Here is a 22581-nt window from a genome sequence, read left to right on the forward strand (position 1 = left end):
ATGCACCCCAAGACCGTAGGATCCTATGCAGTGCCGTAGGGGACCGCACCGCCACTTCCCAGCAAATTAGGGACACTGTTGCTCCTGGGGTATCGGCTAGGACCATTTGCAACCATCTCCATGAAGCTGGGCTATGGTCCTGCACACCGTTAGGCCGTCTTCCGCTCACGCCCCAACATCGTGCAGCCCGCCTCCAGTGGTGTCGCGACAGGCGTGAATGGAGGGACGAATGGAGACGTGTCGTCTTCAGCGATGAGAGTCGCTTCTGCCAATGATGGTCGTATGCGTGTTTGGCGCCGTGCAGGTGAGCGCCACAATCAGGACTGCATACGACCGAGGCACACAGGAACAAACCCGGCATCATGGTGTGGGGAGCGTTCTCCTACACTGGCCGTACACCTCTGGTGATCGTCGAGGGGACACTGAATAGTGCACGGTACATCCAAACCGTCATCGAACCCATCGTTCTACCATTCCTAGACCGGCAAGGGAACTTGCTGTTCCAACAGGACAATGCACGTCCGCATGTATCCCATGCCACCCAACGTGCTCTAGAAGGTGTAAGTCAACTACCCTGGCCAACAAGATCTCTGGATCTGTCTCCCATTGAGCATGTTTGGGACTGGATGAAGCGTCGTCTCACACGGTCTGCACGTCCAGCACGAACGCTGGTCCAACTGAGGCGCCAGGTGGAAATGGCATGGCAAGCCATTCCACAGGACTACATCCAGCATCTCTACGATCGTCTCCATGGGAGAATAGCAGCCTGCATTGCTGCAAAAGGTGGATATACACTGTACTAGTGCCGACATTGTGCATGCTCTGTTGCCTGTGTCTATGTGCCTGTGGTTCTGTCAGTGTGATCATGTGATGTATCTGACCCCAGGAATGTGTCAATAAAGCTTCCCCTTCCTGGGACAATGAATTCACGGTGTTCTTATTTCAATTTCCAGGAGTGTATTTTTCCAAATGGTGATTGCTGATGTCATTTGCACTCACACTGATATTGTTTTCACTGTGTTAGAAAGGGGAATGTACTCAGTGATGACATCTCTGCAAACCAATGTACATATCTCAGGGCCAGTGCGGTTCCAATAGCATGCATTGTAATCGTGATGAGTTGGATACTGGTTGTCTTGGAAAGCAATGCAGATCAGATAACAAGAAGAAATCAATCGCCATAGACATGAACTATCAAAGGTATTAAGGTTAGTTGTGAAGGGGCCAAAAGGACAGCTCATGCCCCAGAATCACTGTGTCACCAGTGGGGGCAGAACAACATCAATAGACAGTACTTCGAAGTTTGATGGCATGAGGGGATTTTGTGGCTGTGGGATAGTTGGAAATAGTCTTCTTCCAAAATTTCTTCTTTGTCTCTTTCACAACTTTTGGTGGCCGAAAATCTTGTGAGGGCTTATTTGCTATGGGCACAGGAATGGAAAAAGAGTGGGCAACCTGTAGACCCACAGCCTGTATCCCACTCAGCCCCTGGCTTGTGTAGGATTGCTGGTCTGTAGATTTCCAGAGAGAAGATTCCAGAAAGGGAGCCTGTCACTGGTGATGCTGGAAGAGAGTGCTGCTTCTCCAGCCGAGTGTGGAGCCACTCCCAAGGTCAAGTTTATTTGCACGAGTACCAGGGGTTGATGGTGAGGGAGTGAATACAACAAACACTGCCAATGACTTAGCCACAGTAGTGACAAAAGTCGATATCATTGGGACTAATAGGAACAATCTTATATTTTTATGAGCTCCAAAATATGAAAGGCTATTGGTGACCTACCTCCAGTTCCGGGATTTTTGTGTTCCTTGATCAGGCTAGAACATTTTGGGCATCAGGGAGGGTAGGCATTCTCGCATTTGACACGGACAGGTGGTAACATACATAGTGAAGAGGCCAACCAGTGTGTCCACAAACTGAGTCATATGTAAACTGAAAGACATATGCCTGATGCACTGGTGTTTAAAGCACTGAATAGAGTGTGGGAAGTACGGCTTCACTTTGCAGCAATAATTGATAAATTTTTATCTCCTCCAGAAGTAAATCCCTTAAAAGGGAGGATGAATGTGCTGGTGTTAAACCTATTGCATTAGGGGGAGGGGGGGGGGGGGGGGGCTCCTCAACATACACACGAGGTATGAAGAGGATCCCTTGGTCTTTCCAAGGATTGAAAGTGTTTGTGCAGTTCTGCATCCCTTTGCTGCATTAAATTTTGTTGAAAAATCAGTCTCTGTACCATGTTTAGGTTCTTATGGGGAGTTATAGTAATAGGTACACCAGGTAGTTGTTTACAGATATTAACAAACAGGACTGGTCAGGATTTGCCATCTTAATTAAGATGAACTGATTTTCCATCGTGCATAATTCAAGCAACTTTCTTGGCCAGCTGCCTTGTCTTGGTGCTACATCAATTGTCTGCTGCTGATCTATATACAGTGACCCCATCAGCCTGAAGATGTGGTCTCAGACAGACTTCCTGATGTGTTAATCCAGTGCACTGATGCTGCCCAAAAATCAGCTCTAGTGACATATCAGAATAGTGAGAGGCACGACATGGTGGTCTCAATGCTGTGACCACCCACTTCAGAGGCAGCATCTGAGCAACAACAGACCATTTGAATGCCAATGGTTGTTTGGTGTGAGTGCAGCCACAAACCCTAGAACAATGCAGGTCCCAATTTTTACTACTTTTACTTTTCATCTATTGTTTCATCCAGACTTGTGACAGCAAAAGGGTGAGAATAATGAGAACAAGCAAAGTAATAATACAGGAGGCAATAAAGCACTTGTTGCAGGCAGTGGCACTGTTGCATGCAGATAACACAGAATGTTGCAATGTTGCAGGGAAGCAGAGAGAGAGAGAGAGAGAGAGAGAGAGAGAGAGAGAGAGAGAGAGAGAGAGAGAGAGAGAGAGAGAGCCTAAGATGGGAAAACTGCAAATATTCGTAATACCATTCTGCCAAACTCAGCAATGGAATTTGGCATATCCACATTAGTTTATACCCCTCCCCCACCCCCATTCTGGAAAGCCAGACAAGTCATTACAGTATTTATTCATTCAAACTGCAGCAGAGCTAGGATGATTCGGAGGCTACCAACTAGGTAATGCACTCAACTTAAGCTGACTGGCTAAGCTTGTGCATTTCTTGTATGACACAAGCATCCATAATATGTTCATAATTTTTCAGATTTACAGGGGTGTATATTATAATATTACCAAACTGGTTTTAGATCACATCTCAAAAGCAAACATGGAAACTCATGCTCTTATCAATAACAATAGCAAAAATCTGGCGATTACACGTGTGGTGGAGCAGCAGATAATGGATTTCTTTCTGAGGTTTCACACAATCAGATGCTAGTTTTTGGAACTTTCCAGAATGCAATAATCACAACACCAAAGACCCGGAAGAAATCATGAAAGGATATATGCAGCAGATGTAGTATATTATCTTTGAAAAATTTAATTTTCAACATTGACTGCATGTTTATTAACCATCCACTAATGCAGTTTCAACCTTGTGGTCATTTTCAAGTGGGTAATAGCTGCAAACGATGTGTGCACACAGGGTTAGATATAGTACTAACATAATAAACATGTTTTACAATGAAGTAGTGCAAAAATCTTTATTAGAAGGGACAAAAAATTACTTATGTGCTGCAAACACAGCAATAGTCATCAGTAAAAGGAATAAAAATTATGTGAGCCTCTAGTGCTCATCTCAGCTGTAGTCACAAACACCATCTAAATAAAGTTCAAAACATGTCAATATGTTACGAGAATGAACCACACAATTAAGTGGAATATTCTTCACTGAATTTACTACTATGTGACAGACAGAAAATAACATAAAATAACTTAGCAAGTACCCTCAGCACTACATGGTTGTTATGACACACACAATAACAAGGCATAGTTACAAAATGTTCTCATTTTACATAGTTATCTGATTTTTACAAAATATCCAGGAGACATGCAGCAGCAAAAGCAAACAGTACAAATACTTTCCAAGAAAAATAAAAGCATGCACCACAAAGGAATTATCTGAATCCGGTGGAAATCTGTGCGTCTGATGTACATGTATAGACAAACAAATGATTACAATTTCAGAAAAAATGGACGGTTTATTCAAGAGAAAGAGCTTCACAAGCTGGTAAAGTCAATGAAGTGTGGGTCCACTTCTGGCCCTTATGGAAGCAGTTATTTGACTTGGTGCGGGTTGATAGAGTTGTTGGATGTCTTCTTGAGGGAGATCGTGCCAAATTCTGTCCAACTCACGTGTTACATCCTCAAAATTCTGAGACAGCTGGAGGACCCTGCCTATAATGCTCCAAATATACTCAACTGGGGAGAGATCCAGCAACATCACTGGCCAAGGTAGGGTTTGCCAAGTACAAAGGCAAGCAGTAGAAACTCTCACAGCAGTAGACATTATCTTGCTAAAATGTAAGCCCAGGGTCACTTGCCATGGACAGTAAGAATATGGGGCGTAGGATATTGTTGACATAATGCATTGCTGTAACAGTGCCTTTGTTGGTTTTGGACATTTCAGAAATTTTGATCAAGATAAACTCAAATAGCAGTGTTGTTCTTTGGCACACCATTGTAGAAGTGTATACATAATCAGCTATGTAAAATTCCCTGCAATATGCACATTTATTTATAAATAAGAGACAACTCAGGAATTTTCTCTTCCATGAGACCGTATGTACAAGATTGCGTGCCAATTTAAAGTTCTAGATTTGCATATTTTACTGTTCGCATCACTTCTGCTTAACCTTTCATTGATTGTATCAATACTTGTTTGTATCGTGATATATCATGAAATTTCGAACATTTATGAGTGCCACGATAAACTAGTACTATTACCATCAATTTTAGGCTTAAACAAAATTGTGCTCTTAAAACTTTTGAGAACAGTAGGCCTATCCACGTTCAAAACAATCATTCTCTAATTTCATTGTACAATTACATGAGAAATAGTTTTAATTTTATGCTTACAAAACTATATTTTTGCAAGTTACTATTACAAATATTTTGGATATGCAATTTATTTTGCAGCAAATCAGCATTTGTGGTTCACAGTTCAGCCAAAGAATACATCCCCCATGAATTTCATTGTACATCACTGCAAACAAGTATGTTTTTGAGAATTTTTGGAAGCTACTATTGTCCTTTGCATAATCTATGAGCAATCTGTAGCAAATAGGTGCAATGATTTAGTTACTGCAGCAGATTTTCTATCCAACATATTGTGTTACATCTAGGTTTCCCTTACAGAAGAGTAGCTCTATATATTTTCTGCATTTATCATAAATTAACTCCATTTTTGAGTTTTCTAACAAATATAATTAACATCACAACATTTTAGAAAATTAGTAATTTTTACCACAGGTTTGTGTGTTGCCTTAACAAAAAAACTCGTTTTTGCTTCAATTCTGGTAGGGAATTAGCAATCTTTACCTCAACAGATTAAAAGATAATTTTAAATTAAGATTGCTGATTATCTGTTTACTGTCTTGTAATGCATTGGACCAGATAAAATGCAGCATCACTGCAAACACAGGATGATTTAGTTGATGTGCGTAAGCAGCTGGAAATCGCCCTGTCTACTGTCAAACGATTGGTGGCTGCTGCAAATAAGTATGTTGGAAAGGCAACCGAGAGTCGTGTACCTGTGATACCTGTACCAGAGGTATCTCAAGTACTATCCTCTCCTGTGGAACCTGTCTGTGCTGCAGGAAGTGCAGGATCTGTCATTACCCTCCACTTGACTGCAAGTGGAATGTCAGTGGTAGATCTAGGCGTCCTGTACAGTTGGGACAGAGACCAGGGAAAACTCAACGTGTTGTACTGATTCCCCTAACCAATAAGTATGAGGTGCTGTGTTTCACTGAAACTGAAACTAAAACTGAGTCAGTGGGACTCACTCAAACTGAAACTGAGCCAGTGGGACTCACTTCACCTGTTTTGAGGAAACCTGTTTTGCCCAATGTCAGGTGGAGGCAAATGCAAAAGGGCTGGGTCTATTAATCGTCAGCAGTTCAAACGTATGGTGAATGATGGTAGCCCTTGGAGAAAATTGCAGGCTAGGGACAGGAAAGGACAACTGGTGCACTCTGTGGGTATGCCTGGGAGCCTCATTCAACATGCTGAAAAGGCTTTTCTAGCAGCCATTGAAGGAACAGAGTGCACAATCAACTGCAAATTGAGGTAACACATTGGAACAAATCATGTCTGTTGACTGCTTTCTGAGAGCATTCTTGGACGATTCCAGTGACTGGTAGAGAAGGTTGAGAAGAATAGCCTTGCGTGTGGAGTTTCAACAAAGCTCACAATTTGCAGCATGGTCCCCAGAACTGATCATGGCCCTTTGGTTCTAAGCCCAGTGGAAGGACTGAACCAGAGACTTCAAAGGTTCTGTGACCAGCTAGGCTGCAACTTCCTGGACTTGCACCATAGGGTTAAGAACTGCAGGGTCTCCCTAAATAGATCACATACACATCAGCAGCTGCTGCTGCTGCTCAGGTAGCTGACTGTGTGGCATGCACATTTTTTTTCTTTTTCTTTTTGATTGGATGACTCTCCATCCAATCTAGATTATGACAGCTGTAGGAAACTCAGAAGTAGCAGTCTAAGATGCCTTCCATGGGTGAGAGTATTAAAATCCTAATGGAAAACTGCCCCAAAAAAGTGCCAGATTTTGAAGCACTCATGAAAAGCAGCGACGCTCACATAATTGTTGAAACCTAAAACTGATAGCAGTGAGATTTTGGGGGAAATTGTAAGGGTATATGGAAAGGATAGGTAAATGAGGAATGGAGGTGGCGTATTTGTCACAGTAGTCGAGAAACTCAAATCCACACACACACACACACACACACACACACACACACACACACACACACACACACACAGAGAGAGAGAGAGAGAGAGAGAGAGAGAGAGAGAGAGAGAGAGAGAGAGAGAGAGAGAGAGAGAGAGAGAGAGAGAGAGACTGAAGCTGCATGTGAGATTGTTTGGACAAAACTCAGTATCAGGGGGTGGGCATAAAATAACTGGAGTGTTCTATCACCCAACAGATCATCTCCTCAGAGGAAACTTCAGTTCACTTGCACCGTGTATAAGTTCCCCAATCATACTGTAATCAATGGTGGAGACTTTAATCATCCAACAATTAATGGGAAAACTACAGTTTTTTTAGTAGTGGGCATGATAGCACATCCTGTAAAACTTTACTAAATGTCTTGTCTGCAAACTTCTTAGACCAAACAGTTAGGAACCCTGCTTATGATGGAAACATATTGGATCTAATGGCAACAAATAGACCTAATCTCTCTGTGGATGTTCACATCGAAACTGGTATCATGGTTGTGACAACAATGATTACCACAGTACATAGGACAACTAAAACAAGCAGAAAGATATATATGTTCAGTAAACTAGATAAAATATCAGTAGTGTCACATCTCAACACAAAACTTGAAACTTTCAGCACAGGACGGTAATAAGCACGTCGACTGCAGCGTCATTTAGGGTAGTGAGTCAGACATGGAGAGGATGAAAGGCGGGTGGAATGTGCAACGACTGGGGGCATTACAGGGCGGACGCCGACTCCTTGAGCTGTGGCGAGCCGGCGCCGGCGTCCTGGCGGGGCTGCTGGTGCCTCCATGTAGAGCTGCTGGAACTCTGGCTCAACTCTAGATATAGATATGTACCCATTAGAACAGTTCGTAATGGGAGGGAACCTCCATGGTATACAGTCAGTGTAAGGAAACTTTTAAAGAAACAGAGGTTACTGGATCATAGGTGTAGAACAAAGTGTAGGGCTATGGACAGAGAAAGGCTGAATGAAACATGTTTGGCTTTCAAGACAACAATGCGTGATGCCTTCAATGACTGCTGAAGCTGAATATTGTTAAGTGATCTTTCGCAGAACCCAAAGAAATTCTGGTTGTACGTAAAGGCTGCTAGTGGCACCAAAGTCCAGATCCTAGCGAATGAGACAGGAACTGAAAGAGTGTAGCAATGCAAAAACTCAAATGCTTAACTGTGTTTTCAAATGTTCCTTTACAAAGGTTCAAATGTTCCTTTACAAAGGAAAACCCAGGAGAAATGCCCCAATTTAATCCTTGTGTCACCGAAAATTTGAATGAAGAAAGTACTAGCGCCAGTAGTGTCAAGAAATAGCTGAAATCATTAAAACTGAACAAAGCCCAGGCCTCAATGGAATACCTGTCAGATTCTATACTGAGTTTGCAGCTGAGTTAGCCTCCTCCTAATCCTAATTTATCATAGATCCCCAAACAAAAAACCACGCCCAGTTCTTGGAAAAACATACAGGTCACACCCGTCTACAAGGAGAACAGCAGAAGTGATCCAACAAACTACTGTCCAATATTCTTGACATTGATTTGTTGTAGAACCTCAGAACATACTCTGTGCTCAAACATAATGAATAGAGACCACATTATATGCATTTGCATGTTGCATCTGCATTTGCATATTTGGCTCCTTTTCAACACTTATTGCATATTTTAACTCCATTTTTGCTCTATGTTTACAATATTTTAGAAATTTAGATGCATGGTCTCTACTCAATTTAGTTTTGATGTCTCGCAGATTGACCGCGACCCAGAACTGCATACAATCGCTAACCGAGAGTCCACTGTCTAGTGAAGTCATTACAGAAGAGCAACAGGAACAGGCATCAATGCTCCTACACCTGCATCCCTGGTTAATCCCCTCCGCTGTCATACCATACCCATCAGCAACAATTAAATTAAACTACGCAAGCCTTTAGTCGCACGTCCATTGTTTCAGTTTAACTTTCTATTTACTTGTACGCAGTTGAATAATATGTTTACGACATTTAGTGTGTAATGTCTTGTGCGCCATACAGCTTGGAAAAACAAAAAACCATCGTTTTGTGGATATGACACTGCTGGAACATTTACATATGACAGAATTGTTTTATCTTTTTGAGTTTGCGAGAAAAACATTTCGTGCAAAAGAAAGTTTTAAATAGAACCGCATGCCATGACAAGTCTTCATATCACAAGAATGCAGAAGAAAGGACCATGACAACACCTTCTGTCAACAGCAAGTTGCAGCAGCAGGGATTTGTCCAAAAGTCAGTTTAACTTTGATCTATGTGAAGCATTCATCGCAAGCAATATTTCTCTTCACAAACTTACAAAACCTATCCTCAAAGGCTTCCTGTGCAAATATTGCTTGAATAAAAATACACCAGATGAATCAACATGGCATAAAAATTGCATACTGACAATTTTACGTAAATGTTCTGGAATAAATACGCAGTGAACTCAAGGACAACATTTTCTGGATTTCAGTTGACAAAACTGCAGACACTTGGTAAAATCACATAGCAAATTTAATTGTTGATGCTTTAAAAGAAGAGCCTCCTCCTTCCTATTTAGCGGCCTGCAAGGAACTTGAAAAAGTAATTCATCCTACAATCACCATATTTGTGAATGACTGTATTAGAAAAATATTTCCAGAATCTTCGGCTAATGAAAGGGTGTTTGTGTTTATTTCAGATGCTGCTCCCTATCTGATCATAGCAGGAAAAGCCCTCCAGGTATTTTATTCCAATTTGATTCATGTGACATGTTTTGCTCGTGGAATACAAGCCTTGCTGAAGAAGCATGTTACACATTTGTGAATGTAAATAAACGGATTTCATCCACACAAAAAAGTGTTTCTAAAGGCTCCTGCTCGCATCAGGACCAGTGGTAACTTGTTGGGGTACGTGGGTTGAAGCTGTGTTTTACACTGAACCTTTCGAGGCCATTACAGTGGTAGTAAACGACTTCGATAGTGCAGAGGATTTGGCAGTTTGCCAGTGCAAGGAAGCTTTTAATGATTCTGGTATTAAAAGACACTGCTGTGATTAGCACTCTCTTTTCCCATAAATCTGCAAGTGTTAAAAAGCTTGAAACTCAAGGTTTGGCATTGAATGAATCTATTCAGTTAATGAATAAAATTATTCTAGTGAACTCCTCACTGCCGGAGGTACTCCGAAGAAAACTTAAAGAAAAGTTTGAAAACATTTTAAACAATAATCCAGGCTTTGAACTGTTGTGCCAAGTTGATAGATTTATTAATGGGACAGGTGAACTCTAACCAGAAACAGTAAGTGGCAACATAGCATTCAAATTCAAATACTGCCCAGACATCTCAGTTGATGTAGAATGGTCCTTTCCTGATTATATAAATGTTTTGAGTGATCAGAGACACAATGTTACTACCGAACATTTGGAACAACACTTGGTTGTTTATGTTTACATTAGCAGAAATGTGTAAAATAAATAGTAAATGAAGCTTTGGTCCAATAGTATTAATTAAAAGTTAATGCTGTTAAAAAAATTCATTGTTTTTTAAATAAAACATTATGGATTTCTTGGGCATGTCCCTCTGCATGCGATATATCTCTAAGTTGGTACTGTACATATTGATTGTTTCGCTGCGACTCACTCAGACTGCATCTGCCTGTTGCCAAACAACAATAGCAAAGAAGAAACAATTATAGAAAAACAGTATGCATCCCCATTTTGTAACTTTTTAGAAAATAATCCCAAAAAGGCCAACTTGCTAACCTCTACCAGAAAGTATTCAGAAAATGATATCAGCTTTCACGTGGCCAGCACTCTTCCTCGTAACTGATATGCACACATTCGAATTTGAGATATAATGCATGCAGTAGCTACCATAGTTTTTATTATTATTTGATCTTGCATATTTCAACACTTTTCATGCATTTTTAAGCATTTTTCATGCATATTTTAAGTTTTTGTGATGTATATAAACCAGTCTTTAATAATGGGATATACTGAACAGATTGACCTCTTCAGTGCCACCCAGCAAGGATTTTGAAAACATCGATTATGTGAAACCCAACCCACACTTTTCTCACAGGACATACAGGAAACTTTGGATCTAGATAACAAGGTAGATGCACTATTTCCTCATTTCTGCAAAGCATTTAGCTCAGTACCACACCTGCACTTATTGTCAAAAGTATAATCATTTGGGGTATCAAGTGAAATTTGAGAGTGGATTGGGGACTTCTCGGTAGGGAGGACACTGTGTGTTATCTTGGATGGAGAGTCATAATCAGGTGTAGAAGTAGCTTTGAATGTACCCCAGGGAAGTGTGTTGGACCATTGCACTCATCTCAAAGAAGCTGCATTATTATTTGGTTAGATGGTAAGATTTCAATGTGGTGCAGAGATTGGCAATTTGCTCTAAACATTTAGAAATGTAAAATTTTGCACTTCATACTGTCACAAAAAAAAAAAAAGAAAAAAAACATGGTCTCTTATAATATCAATGAGTCACTGTTGGAATACACCAATTCATACAAATACCTGGATGTACGAGGGTCAGTCAAAAAGTAATGCCTCCTATTTTTTTTCTACGTTTAATTGTCAGGAAATTTAAATGCAATTACATAGGTTGAAAACCACAACATTGAGGATCATTTTGTCATTTTTCAATGTAATCTCCGCCCATCTCTACAGTTTTGGTCCATTTTTGAACAAGGGCATGTATCCCAGCACGGTAAAAATCACAGCTCTGCTTCCTAAGCCATTGACGCACGGATGTTTTGACGGCCTCCTCATCTTCAAAATGAATCCCACGATGAGCTTCTTTTAGTGGCCCGAACAGATGGAAGTCTGATGGTGCCAGGTCAGGGCTGTATGGGGGATGAGGCAAAACTTCCCATCCAATTTTGACAATCTCGTCAGAGGTGTGACGACTGGTGTGTGGTCTTGCATTTTCATGCAAAAGAAGAACATCTGCCATTGATTTTGTTGGGCGAACTCGCTGAAGACGTGCTTTAAGGTTTTTGAGGGTTGTGACGTATTGAGCAGAATTTATTGTGCATCCCTGCTCCAAAAAATCAACCAGAATCACACCCTCTGTATCCCAGAAAACTGTTGCCATAACTTTCCCTGCCGATCGCACAGTTTTGAATTTTTTTCTTCCTCGGCGAGCTTGTGTGACGCCACTCCATTGACTGCCTCTTTGATTCGGGTTCAAAAAAATGCACCCATGTTTTGTCCCCAGTCACAATTTTTTTCAGAAACTCATCTCCCTCCAAACGGAAGCGCTGCAAGTGTTGGGAGGCTATTGTTTTCCTTGCCTCTTTATTCTGATCGGTTAACATTCTTGGAACCCACCGTGCACAAACTTTTGAGTACCCCAATTGTTTAATAATCGTGATCACACTGCCTTTACTAAGAGAAATAATGCGACACACTTCATCTGCAGTCACCCGACAGTCACCACGAATGATGTCATCAACTTGCTGAATGTTGTGTGGAGTCACTGCACTCACCGGCCTGCCGCTCCGCTTTTCGTCAGTCAACGGTGTTTGCCCTTCAGCTTCCTTACAACGACGAACCCATCGTCTAACAATGCTGACATCCACTGTCAACACCATACACCTTCTTCAGTCTTTCATGAATGCGTATGGGCGTTTCACCTTCTGCATTCAAGAATTCAATCACACAACGCTGTCACAAACGAACATCGATGTCGGCCATCTTACAAACTTCTGCTGTGCTGCCACCTGTTGACACAGAAAGTTACTACTGCAGTGGATTGCAGAAGAAGGTTTGAGGAATGGCGCCAAATTCAAATTTTTCACTTAACTTAATTTTTTTAAGTAGAAAAAAAATGGGAGGCATTACTTTTTGACCGACCCTCGTAACACTTTGTAGGGATATGAAATTGGATAATCACATACGTTTAGTCGTGGGTAAAGCAGGTGGTAGCCTTCAGTTTATTGGTAGAATATTGGGTAAGTGTAATCAGTCTACAAAGGAGACTGCTTACAAATCACTCGTGTGACCTGTATCAGATGGGACTAACAGGAGATATTGAACGTATACAGAGAAGGGCAGCACACATGGTCACAGGTTGTTTTTTTTTTTTTTTAATCCTGAGGGAGAGTTTGACAGTGATACTGAAGGAACTGAACTGTAAGACTCTTGAAGGTACATGTAAATTTTTCCGAGAAAGTCTATTAAGAAAGTTTTAAAAACTGGTTTTAAATGATTAATCTAGGAATATACTTACAACCTCCTACATATCACTCACACAGGGACCATGATGATAGAATTGGAATAATTCCTGCACACACAAGAGCGTTCAATCATTCTTCTTGCACTCCATATATGAATGGAACAGAAAGATATCCTAAAAACTGCTACAATGGGGGGTATCCTTTGCTATGCGCCTTATGGCAATTCGCAGAACATAGCTGTAGATGTAGGTGACAACCAAAAGGATCCTGCTATGAAAATAAATGGCATGCCCGACCATCTCTCCTGACGGTTGGGCCATATGATGGGCGACAGTCAGGTTGGTATCCCACTACTGTCTGGGGCATCTCTAGACATGTCTTTGGCCTGGAATCTGATTGACTGAAGCAGACTTGTCTTGAGTGATTAACTTCAAATTGAGCTCCAATGATCAGCAAAGATCACACACACACACACACACACACACACACACACACACACACACACACACACACACACAGAGAGAGAGAGAGAGAGAGAGAGAGAGAGAGAGAGAGAGAGAGAGAGAGAGAGAGAGAGAGAGAGAGAGAGAGAGAGAGAGAGCTTAGCAAATGCTACCTTGACATGGAAGGTCACTATATCTCTTTCCAATTGAGAAAGTTTGGAGGATTGTAGAGAGGGCCCTCCTACCATCTGATGTGCCTATTGGACATAATTTGGGATGATATCCTTCAGGATGACATCCAACATCTTTATCAATCAAAGCCAAGATGGGTAACTGTTGACATTAAGAGCCACAGGCGAACTGACACATTTTGAATTACTCAATTTGTAAAACTCACTCTCTCTCTCTAGAATAAAATAATCAGTTTTTCTGAAATTGTTATCATTTGTTTATCTGAACATGTACACACCACCTACCAATTTCCACACCAATTGGATAATTTCTTCATGGTGCATTCCTTTTCTTTGCCTTAGAGTGTACATTCGGAAGTGTCAGATACAAAATCACCACCTTACCATTATTAACAGCAAAGAATATCACCTCTCATTCAAATACAAGTAATGCACTTCATGATCATGCAATGAAATGAAATGTCGTGTGACGAGGGCCTCCCATCGGGTAGACCGTTCACCTGGTGCAAGTCTTTCGATTTGACGCCACTTCGGCAACTTGCGCGTCGATGGGGATGAAATGATGATGATTAGGACAACACAACACCCAGTCCCTGAGTGGAGAAAATCTCCGACCCAGCCAGGAATCGAACCCGGGGCCTTTGGATTGACAGTCTGTCGCGCTGACCACTCAGCTACCGGGGCGGACATGATCATACAATAAAAATGTGGCATAAAATGGGGTGCATAGACAGAGAATGTGCCACAATAGCATGAAACAAAGCAAATACATTACTATGTCATAGAGATAAAAGGAAGCTACAAATATTTCGTTAAAAATCATCATCTAAACATTTGAGCATTAGAAGAACACTACATAATTGCACAATCAATATTCCATATAACAACTTCCTGATAGAATGGGGTACACAGTGTGCAGCTTGCGTGTGCGTTTCTTCATAAAGAAAAGCAGCTACTTTTTTACAAAAGCAAAACAACGTCCTTACACTTGAAAATAATCAAAACAATTCACAGTCGTACTGGATGTACGATACGGAGCACGCCGAGGCGACACACCACAGTGACACCATGCAGTGCAAATACATTCCTGAGTGTCACATATAGAAATACAACCACAATATTACTGATAATAAAATACATCATCTTTATAACCAAATACATATTCACTGTGTGAGCATGAAGTGCATTGCTTGTATTTGGATGTAAAGATGATGTACATTATCGTTCACAATATTATGGTTGTGCTTTTGTGGCAAACTTTAGGAAAGTATCTGCACTACTTGGCATCACTTTGGCGTGTTGCCTGGGTGTGCCGCAAGTGCTAGATCGAACATGTTCGTAATTCATTCCAATTACTTTGAAATGTAAGGACGTAGTTCTTTCGCCATGTTTGATGTGATGCTAGTTCTTTTATAAAAATTGCTTGAGTTTCTTTATGACATCATGCACACTGTACACCCTACCTTAATTAGCGTTAATCAGTATTTACAATATGTTGTGTGTTTATATGTTACACTCAGGAATGTATTCGCATTGCTTTTTATTACTGTAGCACGCCACGCGGCTGTGCCCCATCTTTTACATCCACTATGATCATGAAATTTGATATTTTCAAGAGTAAGGGCGTTGTTTTGCTTAAGGATGTTGTTCTATCGCTGTGCTTGATACGGTGATTGAGCTTTTGTAGAAAGTAGTTGCATTTCTTTACGACATCATGCACGCATGAGCCCAACACTGTGCACCCTGTCCCATCAGTAAGATGTTATATTGTATATTCATTGCAGGATTATAAAGTGTTCTACTCATGCTTAAATGTATAGATGATGTTTTTTACCAAAATATTTATAGCTGTTCTTATATGTCTGTGACACAATAATGTATTTGCTCTGTTTAATGCCTTTGAGGCACTTTATCTGCCTGTGCACTACATTTCATGTCACATGTTCATAACATGATCATGAAGTGCATTACTTTCATTAGGATGTGAATGTACTATTCTTTACCATTAATAATACGAGGGTTATAACTTAAGTAGTGGCAACTATTTATTCACAACCAAAACTAAAGATTTACATGTTTGCACTTGTTACTGTCCTTTAAAGTAGTCTCCAGTGTTATGTAGAACCCGTTACCAGTGATTGAAAGAGAGTGTACCATTAGCAGAAACTGTTCTATTGATGGTGCGAATGGAGCAGTCTACTGCCTGTCGAATCTCTGGAACAGTTCCAAAGCGAATGCCACGAAGTGGTTCCTTCATCTTCGTAATCAAATCAGTCACAAGAACTTAAGTCCAGCGAATACTTTCCAGTCTGGCGAGTACTTCCCAGTCCCATCAACCAAACAGAGCAGCCACAGCTTGCATTGTATGTGCCCGCGACTGTCGAGCCGCTCCCGGGATTGGAATGACTCCTTACCCTCTCCCTTAAAACCCACATCCTTTCGTCTTTCCCTCTCCTTCCTGAAGAAGCAACCATCGGTTGCGAAAGCTAGCAATTCTGTGTGTGTGTTTGTGTGTCTTGTTCATGTGCCTGTCTGCCGGCGGTTTCCCGCTTGGTAAGTCTTCGAATCTTTGTTTTTATTATATTTTTCCCATGTGGAAGTTTCTTTCTATTTTTTTTTGCTACATACATTGATAAGTACAGTAGGGTACTTAAAGTACTCAATGTCAGCATATATAGTGAATAGACTGCGTTATTATCAAACATGACAGAATTTTTTTTTAATTTCAACCACACATACTAAAAGAACCACAGCCTATGGTAAATCAGTTTACAAATACATTTCTTGGTGTATTTATTTGGCTGTTATTTGTACATGACAGAATTAAAAAAAAAATCTGTCATTTACTAATAGCAGCCAAATAAATACACCAAGAAATATATTTGTATACCGATTTACCATAGGCTGGGGTTCCTTTAGTACGTATGGTTGAAACTAGTACAACCACACATTCAGAGATAAAAGACTTGTACACTTGTACCAGTTCAGTAACTTGAAAAAAAGAGTTAATTGTCACTTGGTGGGATTGGTTTCAGAGAGCTGACATTAGTGGCCAAGACAAGCTCCTGCCTGTATTGTCCCTTCCACAGAACATTGTTGCATTTAAGTGTCAATCTGAAAAAACTGTGCATACCAAGTGCACTGTGAATATGGTATAAAGAAAAATGAATGTATTTTTCATTTAACATGCATCTTTCTTTAATATGGCAATCAGATTACTCTCTAAGTATATAATTGAATAATTTATTTTACAAACAATTTTTAGTCTATATGAATGACTTTACAGCAAAACAGTCTCCTTCAGGTTCCATGCGTAACTGCCATCTAATGTGCATGCGCTGATTCTCAAAAGGTATATTCTGTGCAAATTGTGTAATATAATAGGCCTACCAGAACCAGACTGCAATCCCAAACTTGTGCCCTTGGCGTGCTGCAGCATAGGTGTACACCTTAGATATATCATGTAATGGGGGTTAACTGTTAACTGTCAATGTTGCCGGATGACTCTAGATGAATACTACAACATTCACATGGAAAGAGAGATGGACAACTAAGTAGGTAAAATTTTAAACATAACAATGAAAACCATGAATTACTGACAACATTATTTTATTGGATAGATAAAAAAATCTACTCGCTAAGTGGTGGCAGAACAAACACATAAAAGACTGTTGTAATTGGCAAGCTTTCAGAGACTATGGATCCTCCATCAAGCAGAAGGGTTCAAGGCGAAGGAAGAAGGGTGAAGGAAATGGACTGGAGGGGTCTAGGAAAAGGGGTAGATTTTGGGGAATTCACCCACAACCATGGGTCAGGTGAGACTTACCGTATGGGATGAGAAGGAAAGACTGAGTATTGTGGACTGCATCAGGCAAGATTTGAAAACCTGAGAGCTTAAAGGTGGAAGACAGGGTAATATGCAGCCAAAGATTACTGCTTAAACATAATGTGTGAGTTAATAAGAGTGAAAAGCTAAGTGCATTGTACGTAACAGAGGTGGGAGGGGGTTGTGAAAAATAGACAGGAAAGACAATGAAAGATGTAGAAAACTAAAATGGAGTGAAGCAAAGAGTACTTACAGTGAAGAAATGCTGTGACGGTTGAAATTAACGTAAATTAAGGCAAGGTGAGTGGCGAGAACCAAGGACATGTTGAAGTGCTAGTTCCCACCTGTGTAGTTCTGAGAAACTGGTGTCTGGAGAAAGAATCCTGATGGTGGGTGTGAAGAAACAGGTGCCGTGATCACGGGCGTCATGTTGTAGAGCACACTTTGCAATAGAATACTGCAAGGTGCCAATGTACATCCTCTGCCCGTGGTAGTCATGCTGATGTAGAAGGCCAAACAGTGTTTACATAATAGCTGGTACATGAAGTGCCGTTTCATAAGTGGCTCTTCCTTTGATATTATATGTTTTGCGATTTACAGGGCTATTATAGGTGGTGGTAGGAGGGTGCATAGGCCAAGTCTTGCAGTAGAGACAGCCACAGGGGTAGGAGCCATAGGGTAAGGAGACAGGTGCAAAAGGAGCATAGGGTATGACAAGAATATCACGGAGATCGGTAGGGCAGCAGAAAGCTATTCTACGTGTAGTGAGCAAAATTTCAGACACAATGGATTTCATTTCAGAGCATGATTTTAGGAAGTCATGGACCTGTCTAAGTAGCTGCTTGACAAATTCCAGTCCAGGATAATACTGGGTCACCTATGGTGTGCTCCAAAGCTGTTTTGTGGACGGGTCAGCAGTACACCGTAGGATGTGATGACCAGGGAAATACGCTTTTTGGCTAGGCTGGTGGGGTTACAAGGGTAAGGTGAGAATGGTGGTGTATTGCTGTAACGAGTCTGAATCCAAATAAATACATTTGCCTTGGATGCCATGGCTGTATGGGAGGGAACGTTTGACATGGAAAGGATGGCAACTGTCAAAATTTAAGTACTGTTATTTGTTGGTAGGTTTAATGTGGACAGAAGTGTGTAACTGGCCTTTGGTGAACACTAGATTAACATTAAGGAAAGTGGCATGGGATTCAGAACGCACCATTATCATTCCAAATTTCAACAGTAAGTAAGTGTGGATAGGATTATGTTTATTGAAGATGGCACTTCTCCACACATTGTACAGCCAATCAAGCAGTTACTGTACAGGAATTTCAGATGTGCTAGAATTATCAGTTATCATTTCCCTACAGCCTGGCTGTCCAGATCACCTGATCTAAATCTGTGTGACTTCTGGCTGTGGGATTATCTGAAAGATGTCATGTTCGGTGCTCCAATTAAGAATGTAGCTGAACTGAAGGCAGACATTTCACAATACATTCTGAACGTGACCCCCAAGACAAACCAGTCTATTGTCGAATATGCTGTTTCTCGATTTCAACTTGTGGCAGAGAAGTGCGACAGCATACTGAACATGCCTAGCCCCAGTTCCATGACAATTAGAAACCAATGTCATTTTGCTTCCTATGTGGATTTTGGCCCCAGGACAATTAAAAACTGATATTCCGCTTTTCATGCACTTTTTGGGCCCAACAAAATTTTTGTCCTTTTTTGTTCCAGGATGTTTCGCCCTGCATCAGTTCTTAAGCTGTTACAATTTGACATCATTCTGAGCAGTGGTTCTCCTCCTACAGTGTTCTGAAACTGGAACTTTAATTATGGACACCCTGTAGTTTATGACAAAATCCGAAAGTATATTTACTGTAAGACCTTCACGCACTGCATTTTATTACTATGTTGGTGAATAATGAACAGAATGCAGTCCATATGAGAAATGTCAGTGCTTCTAAAACTACGAAGTCAGTGGCTTAATAGAGGTAGTGCAAGGATGTAACACTAGAACTGGCATGGTATAAATACAAATCAATGTTATGCTTAATTTAGTGCCAGCAAATACAGAGCAGGTCATGTAGTTTAATAGCAACAATAAATGTTAAAACTTAACACTACTAACTGTTTTGTAGTAACAATATTTCAAATGCTGATATGTTAACTATGCTTTAAATTTTAGACTTACGTTTTCTGCATCCTGCTATTTGCAATATGTCCTGCAGACTGTCACACAGTATGATATATAGGTCATTGACTATTGTTCTTTCTTTCACCAGGAAGATGTTAAAGTAAGTAACTGCAGTTATTATTTCAGTAGAATCAGTCAATTAACCACTTCAGTTGTAAACAATTTTATTGGTTCAAAATCACAACCAGTTTTGGGGAATTATATCCACCTTCAGGAGTACAAGAACCATGAGGCACGTGGCCATCACACCCGAACACTAGGCTGCAGGCACATGACAGCTACACTCGAGATATGAAATTATGCAATGGCAGATGGCAACCTCGCATGAAAACTAGTGAGTGTCATGTTACAAGGGGAAGTGATGTCATATGTGAACGGCGTAAGAGTTGACTGACTACCCCAAACATTAATAAATGGTGACTATGTAGTATATAACTGAATTGAAGAAAGTTGAATGTACACTGCCGAAATATGAAATTAATGTAAAAATTACGTACTTTGGTGTAAGTACTAACAGTGCCCAAGCGTATGTTAAAAATGATATAGAAGATAAAAGTTTAAAAAGATAAAAGTTTAAAAAGATAAAAGTTTAAAAAGATAAAAGTTTAAAAAGATAAAAGTTTAAAAAGATAAAAGTTTAAAAAGATAAAAGTTTAAAAAGATAAAAGTTTAAAAAGATAAAAGTTTAAAAAGATAAAAGTTTAAAAAGATAAAAGTTTAAAAAGATAAAAGTTTAAAAAGATAAAAGTTTAAAAAGATAAAAGTTTAAAAAGATAAAAGTTTAAAAAGATAAAAACTTAAAAAGATAAAAACTTAAAAAGATAAAAACTTAAAAAGATAAAAACTTAAAAAGATAAAAACTTAAAAAGATAAAAACTTAAAAAGATAAAAACTTAAAAAGATAAAAACTTAAAAAGATAAAAATTTAAAAAGATAAAAGAAGTCAGAAATAAGACAATAGTGGCAAGTTGGATAAAAATAAAATTAACTTAATCTCATTAAGTAGCCACAAAGAAAACTAGTGTCAATTAGGCTATTAAAATTATATGGATATAAAGAGAAATATAATTCCTTTGAGAGGAAAGTGTAATGGAAATATTTTTATAGTTTGAGCACACGCATTTCACAATGAAATTACTAGGAGCACTAAAATTTTATTGAAATCCTCTATGTGCGTTTTCCATAACCATGAAGAGTGCACTACCATGAAGCAGGGGACATATGGGTTGTGGGAATGTTTGAGATATCCATATTTTTTCTAACATGTCATGTTGATAAAATTTTATGTTATGAAGTGGATAAATAAATTAGCTACATTTGATTACAGACAAGATGGTTTCTACACTCTGAATGACACTGATAACCTCCATAAACGACTTCTTGGTTGTCTACGCACATGGAGATCATCCCAGGAGGAATGGTCAATATTCAGGGATATGGAAAGAATGATGATTCATTGCAGAAAAGTCTGGTAAATGTGGACTCTAAAATGCACACCTTAAGAACTATGAACACTACTACATGTTCAATACTAAGAAACAAATCCCTTCTACGGCAAAATCGTTGCTTTCCATATCTTGGAAGAAGGTAGTATAGACCAAAACAAGGGGAAAAAAGTGTACAGTGAATGTGGGCTCTAACGTGCATAGCTTACGAGCTATGAGAACTTGTTCAGTGGAAGATGTGTTTTACATCAGCGACGATGAACAAGTGCTTGTAGCTTTTAAGGTATGCACTTCAGAGCCCAAGTTTACTGGATATTTTTATCTTGTTTTGATCCATATTGCCATATCTCAAAATATGGAAAGCAAAGAGCCTGCAGTAGCAGAAATTTGTTTCAAAGTATTGAAGATGAAGACATGCTCACAGCTCTTAAGATGCACTATAGAGCCAATGTTTACTACATTTTCTTGTACTGAATGATTGTTCCTGTCATTGCCCTTACCATTCCAACCGGAACACTCTGTATAAGCACTGGAGCAAGTTTCTCACATCCAAATAACTGGCCATTTAATTTCTTATTTAGGTTTCTTCCAACTCACCATGATAGATGATGTATAAAGAGTGAACTGTGCATTAATATCATCTCATTAATGCTCAGTATTTTCTCAGTGGAATCCTTAAAAAAAAGTAAAAATGGGAAAAGAACATGAAAAAGTACACATACAATGTGGTAGCCGAGGGAGGGAACCAGATCTGCCATCAAAATAGGTCTAGTAACTGAGCAATAAATCACTCACCGTACAATACCAGTTTTTATCTTTTCTACAATGTCCATCAGTATATGCTGATAACGTCCTTGCTGGGCATTTGACAAAATCCATGACTGCTCAAACAGAAAACCAACACTAGCACAACGTAAATACAGCATCCTTGAATAAGGTGGATCCAACTGAAAAAGTAGATACAAATATAAACCTGTCGTAGAACACACTACATGATATACACTCTGCCCTGTATATAATTTCAGGTCTACAATATTCATTAACATATACAAGGTGTGTTTTTTGTCAAGTTAGTGGAAAGTGGAGATATACCATTACCTGAAGATTTGCTTTAGACGTCACCCAGCGTCCCCCAACCCCAAGGCAAGAAATTATCTCATGTTTTGTTGGTGAATATGCTGTGGTAGAGCTCCATCTGTTGTCGCAAACATTATTATTAATATTCTAAAAAGAAAAGAAGAGGATAATGTTAGGGCCACTGATGAGAAGCAAATCATTTAGAACAAACAGCAGGAGAGAATAAGCAAAATCAGCTGCTCATTAATCTGAAAATATAACTTACAGAAGACTACAGCTGTAAACACCAATCCTCTTTCTGTAACACTTAAAGCAGTATATTTTTGTTCTTTCCCGTGTAATATTTCATTATGTG

At 39.8% G+C, this 22581-nt stretch overlaps 1 protein-coding gene across 2 annotated transcripts in view; it reads right to left on the minus strand.

Moving 5' to 3' along the window:
* LOC126284078 (quinone oxidoreductase-like protein 1) overlaps positions 1-22581 on the minus strand; it is a 111999-nt gene that overhangs the window by 12055 nt on the left and 77363 nt on the right. Inside the window, exons 5-7 of one of the 2 annotated variants that reach the window (XR_007551434.1) lie at positions 22248-22373; positions 21945-22096; positions 21747-21823 (exon numbers count right to left, since the gene is read on the minus strand). Coding sequence is in view for 1 of the 2 variants with exons in the window: in XM_049982709.1 (XP_049838666.1) it covers positions 21945-22096; positions 22248-22373 (278 nt within the window). In the remaining variant the exon portion in view is untranslated. The remainder of the gene's footprint in view (positions 1-21746; positions 21824-21944; positions 22097-22247; positions 22374-22581) is intronic. The other variant, XM_049982709.1, reaches the window with a different exon arrangement.

Source organism: Schistocerca gregaria, chromosome 8, assembly GCF_023897955.1.
Source record: "Schistocerca gregaria isolate iqSchGreg1 chromosome 8, iqSchGreg1.2, whole genome shotgun sequence".
Taxonomy (NCBI): Eukaryota; Metazoa; Arthropoda; class Insecta; order Orthoptera; family Acrididae; genus Schistocerca; species Schistocerca gregaria.